A 5,153-nucleotide genomic window follows, 5' to 3' on the forward strand; every position below is an offset into this window, starting at 1 on the left:
CAAAACTCGCTAAGTAGACGTAAGTACTTACGCTCCATTTTCTTGTTTATGATTGGTGGATTTTGCTCGAAAGGCCGTCAATGATAGGCTGATGAACTTACGATTTTTTTTTAAGTATAGACTCAGATCCGCAACAGCTGAAACCCACAGCGCCGTATGTCCGCAGCCTCTGCTCCAGCAAGTCTAGTCTCACTGAGGCTAAACCCCCAACATTGCACTACCTCTACAGTCACCCCGTCTCCCCACCTTGCATACAATCACCGACTCCAACACCCCACTTCTCTCGCTTCTTCCACCTGGCTGCAGCCAATCACCGACTCCAACACCCCACTTGCCCCACTTCTTCCATCTTGCTGCAGCCAATCACCGACTCCAACACCCCACTTGCCCCACTTCTTCCATCTTGCTGCAGCCAATCACCGACTCCAGCACCCCACTTGCCCCACTTCTTCCATCTTGCTGCAGCCAATCACCGACTCCAACACCCCACTTGCCCCACTTCTTCCATCTTGCTGCAGCCAATCACCGACTCCAGCACCCCACTTCTCTCGCTTCTTCCACCTGGCTGCAGCCAATCACCGACTCCAACACCCCACTTGTTCCACCTCGCTGCAGCCAATCACCGACTCCAACACCCCACTTGCCCCACTTCTTCCGCCTTGCTGTAGCCAATATGAGGTTAGGCAAGGTCCGGAAAGGTTTGTACTGGTGGAGTCGGGGTAAGTGTGGAGGTAGGTCATATTTTGAGGCAGACCATATTTTTAGGTAGACCATATTTTGTCTGTGGCTTCATGTTGAGGTGTTCATGTTGAGGCAGTCCATATTTTGAGGTAGGTCATATTTTGAGGTAGGTCATATTTTGAGGTAGGCCATATTTTGAGGCAGTCCATATTTTGAGGTACCTAGGTCATATTTTGAGGTAGGTCATATTTTGAGGTAGGTCATATTTTGAGGTACCTAGGTCATATTTTGAGGTAGCCGTATTTGGAGGTAGGCCAAATTATGAGGTAGGGCACACTTTGAGGTAGGCCATATTGTGAGGTAGGCCATATTTTGAGGGAGACCATATTTTGAGGTAGGCAATATTTTGAGGTAGGCCATATTATGAGGTGTAGCCTCAATGAATATTATACTGGCTGGAACAGTGCATGGCTACGGACTTAACACTTTACTCTGAACACTTAACTTCATAGTTTACTTTACTCAGTAGCTCGGGAAGGGATATGAAAGTGGTAATGGTATGGGGCAATGCTGGCCTCTAATGCTATGGATATTTATGGAAAGTTGTGCTACTTACCTCCCCCCCCTTTCCCCTTGCCACTTTTCCCCCTGTATTTTAATCTTGTACCACTTGCCTACCAAACCTCCCCCTCCCCCGCCCATGCCACTTGTCCCCCATATTTATTTTACTCCTGTACTACTTGCCCATTCCCCATGCCCCATGCCCCCCCCCTATTTTATATTTTAATCCTTTACCACTTGCCCACCCACCCCTCACTCCACTCTCCCCCTCCCCCCTTGTTCCATGAATGAACCATGGGACGTCGTCGTACGTGCGCCGTAGGAATGTAGTGACGGTGTTGCCATCGCGCGCTGGCCTTGACGGGTCGGTGTTGCCGACGTGCGCGCCGTGTACTCTGTGACCCTGGGTTCATCATGAGTACTGTAAATGTGATGAATGATGATAATCATTTATTGATGTGATTATGATGTTAAATATTCCAATAATGTTCATTTTTAATCGTTGTTTTGGTAGACGATGATGGTTGCTGTGATGCTGTGATGATGGTTGCTGTGATGTTGTGATGGTGGTTGCTGTGATGTTGTGATGATGGTTGCTGTGATGTTGTGATGGTGGTTGCTGTGATGTTGTGATGATGGTTGCTGTGATGCTGTGGTGATGGTTGCTGTGATGCTGTGATGATGGTTGCTGTGACGCTGCGATGAAGGTTGCTGTGATGCTGCGATGAAGGTTGCTGTGATGCTGTGATGATGGTTGCTGTGATGATGGTTGCTGTGATGCAGTGATGATGGTTGCTGTGATGCTGCGATGAAGGTTGATGTGATGCTGTGATGATGGTTGCTGTGATGCTGTGATGATGGTTGCTGTGATGCTGTGATGTTGGTTGCTGTGATGATGGTTGCTGTGATGCTGTATGAATAACGTTTAATTGTACGACGTCCAATTAATTAATTGTACGTGTTACTCATTAATCACACCGCTATTACTTAGTATCGTGCGGTGGTAACGCTTATTACCAACCAGCGATTTTTAAGCACCAGTGTGAACACGGTAATAATTATCCGAAATGCATTCCGGGGGGGGGGGCGATGTTACAGATTCTTACGTTATTTCGTTTTTGATTTTAACGAATAAAATATGATTTCACGGGACGGACTTTGATGTCACGGGACGGACTTTGATGTCACGGGACGGACTTTGATGTCACGGGACGGACTTTGATGTCACGGGACTGTCTTTGATGTCACGGGACGGTCTTTGATGCCACAGGACGGTCTTTCATGTCACGGGACGGTCTTTGATGTCACGGGACGGACTTTGATGGCACGGGACGGTCTTTGATGTCACGGGACGGACTTTGATGGCACGGGACGGTCTTTGATGTCACGGGACGGTCTTTGATGTCACAGGACGGTCTTTCATGTCACGGGACGGTCTTTGATGTCACGGGTTGGACTTTGATGTCACGGGACGGTCTTTGATGTCACGGGACGGTCTTTGATGTCACAGGACGGTCTTTGATGTCACGGGACGGTCTTTGATGTCGCGGGACGGACTTTGATTTCACGGGACGGACTTTGATGTCACGGGACGGACTTTGATGTCACGGGACGGTCTTTGATGTCACGGGACGGTCTTTGATGTCACAGGACGGACTCAGATGTCACGGGACGGTCTTTGATGAATCATGAGTGATAAAGTCAAGAGTCATGAGGCAGTTACGCATCATGGGATCCGGTTTACTCATCTGCCCCCACTCCCCACATGTTCCCCCTCCCCCCATGTCCCTCACTCCCCTCCACACTCCCCACTCCCTCCACTCCCAAGCTTCCCTCATGTCTAATATTAGCTTCGTTACGTCACTCCTGATAACACTCGTGGTGGTGATGGTGGTGATGGTGGTGGATGTGCACCCGTCCCTGTCCCCCAGACGGGCTGTGTGCACCCGTCCCTGTCCCCCAGACGGGCTGTGTGCACCTGTCCCTGTCCCCCAGACGGGCTGTGTGCTCCCGTCCCTGTCACCCAGACGGGCTGTGTGCACGCGTCCCTGTCCCCCAGACGGGCAGGGTTCACCCGTCCCTGTCTAAAGACAGTCTGTGTGCACCCGTCCCTGTCCCCCCATACGAGCAGGGTTCACCCGTCCCTGTCCCCCAGACGGGCTGTGTGCACCCGTCACTGTCACCCAGACGGGCTGTGTGCACCCGCCCTTGTCTCCCAGACGGGCAGGGTTCACCCGTCTACAGACAGGCATGACTCAGCAGTTTCACATGCAACGGATCGCTCCGGCAGTTGCGTAGCTCTCCGTGCGGTGAATTTACAAAACAACCCCAAAACGGGGGTTCATACAACAACCCCAATTCATACAATTGGGGGTGTTGGGTCCCCCAACAACCCCAAGTCATACAACAACCCCAATTTGGGGGTTGCTGGGGGGTGGGGTTGTGGGGTTGGGGTTTATGTGACGCGGTAAGGGATGGGGTTTGGGGGTGGGGTTTTGGGGTTGGGGTTGTTGTTGGGTTGGGGTTGTTGTGGGGTTGGGGTTGTTGTGGGATTGGGGTTGTTGTGGGGTTGGGGTTGTTGTGGGGTTGGGGGGTTGTTTCGATGTTTGGGGTTTATGTTACCGGTACTACGCGGTAAGGGATGGGGTTAGGGCTGTCTCTTATACACATCTAGATGTGTATAAGAGACAGGAATAAAGGGTATTCAACCAAGTATTAAATTAAAATAATGCGGATTTATTGTTTTGTACGAATACTTTTTTCACCCCGAAAAGTGAACATGTTGCATTGTTTTTTGTTGCATTGAGATTTAATTTCTTTTGATAGTATTTTTGAATACTATGCGTCTCTATACATAATTTAAATCACTTTTCCTGTTAAGTTTGTGTACTTACATACATTAAAATCCGATTTTTCAAGTGTACGAATATTTATTTCCCCCCACTGTATATGGGTTGGGGTTTATTGGGGAGAAGGGTTTGGGGGTTGTAATTAGCCATGATGTTTGTGGGGAGAAATGAGATTTCGGGTTTTGTGCAGCAATTTGATTGGCCGTTTTTTGGGGGGAATAATTTGGGGAATAATTGGGTTGGGGTTGGCCTGAGGTCAAGTATCGTGGCCAATGGGGAGCGATCCTCCCCCTCCTGCCCCTCCTCCCCCCAGAGCGGGAGGGAGTTATGGGGAGCGCTTGTTTGCGTTTCATTAGAGCAGCGGCCCGAGTCCGGCCCGGCCATGGGTTTTATGTCCGGTTCGTGCTCGGGCAGCGGCTACATGCCCGGTCCGGGCTCTGGCAGTGGCCCGATGTCCAGCGGCCCGATGTCCATCACGTGCAGTGGCCCGATGTCCAGCGGAACGATGTCCATCACGTGCAGTGGCCCGATGTCCAGCGGCACGATGTCCTTCACATGCAGTGGCCCGATGTCCAGCGGAACGATGTCCATCACATGCAGTGGCCCGATGACCAGCGGCCCGATGTCTATCACATGCAGTGGCCCGATGTCCAGCGGAACGATGTCCATCGCGTGCAGTGGCCCGATGTCCAGCGGCACGATGTCCATTACGTGCAGTGGCCCGATGTCCAGCGGCACGATGTCCACATGCAGCGTCCCGATGTCCAGCGGCACGATGTCCATCACGTGCAGCGTCCCGATGTCCAGCGGCACGATGTCCATCGCGTGCAGCGTCCCGATGTCCTGTCCGTTTAGCAGGTCATTTGCCTGAAACGTGTTGAGAGCAACCAAGTGTTGGAGGTAACTCCGTCGCCATGGTACGCCAAATTAGAGGAATTACTGCATTAAAATTATATCAAGCATTAGGGAATATCTTCCCTGCAGAACAGCGACATAAGCACTACCTACGGTTTCATCATAGAAAGGGATCCCTCCCTAGGACACTGATCCCAGACCGCAGCT

At 51.1% G+C, this 5,153-nt stretch overlaps 1 protein-coding gene across 1 annotated transcript; it reads right to left on the reverse strand.

The window, feature by feature from the left end:
- Positions 1–4,508: 4,508 nt before the first annotated feature.
- LOC108671482 (saposin-like protein 11) lies at positions 4,509–4,913 on the reverse strand. The gene has a single exon (XM_018159033.1). It carries the CDS (start codon positions 4,911–4,913, stop codon positions 4,509–4,511), a length of 405 nt encoding a protein of 134 aa, XP_018014522.1.
- Positions 4,914–5,153: the final 240 nt, after the last annotated feature.

This window comes from Hyalella azteca, unplaced genomic scaffold (genome assembly GCF_000764305.2).
Source record: "Hyalella azteca isolate HAZT.00-mixed unplaced genomic scaffold, Hazt_2.0.2 contig175, whole genome shotgun sequence".
NCBI lineage: Eukaryota > Metazoa > Arthropoda > Malacostraca > Amphipoda > Hyalellidae > Hyalella > Hyalella azteca.

Coding starts and splice junctions, on each gene's coding strand:
- LOC108671482 (XM_018159033.1), bottom strand. CDS start 4,913: ATGGACATCGTGCCGCTGGACATCGGGACGCTGCACGTGATGGACATC.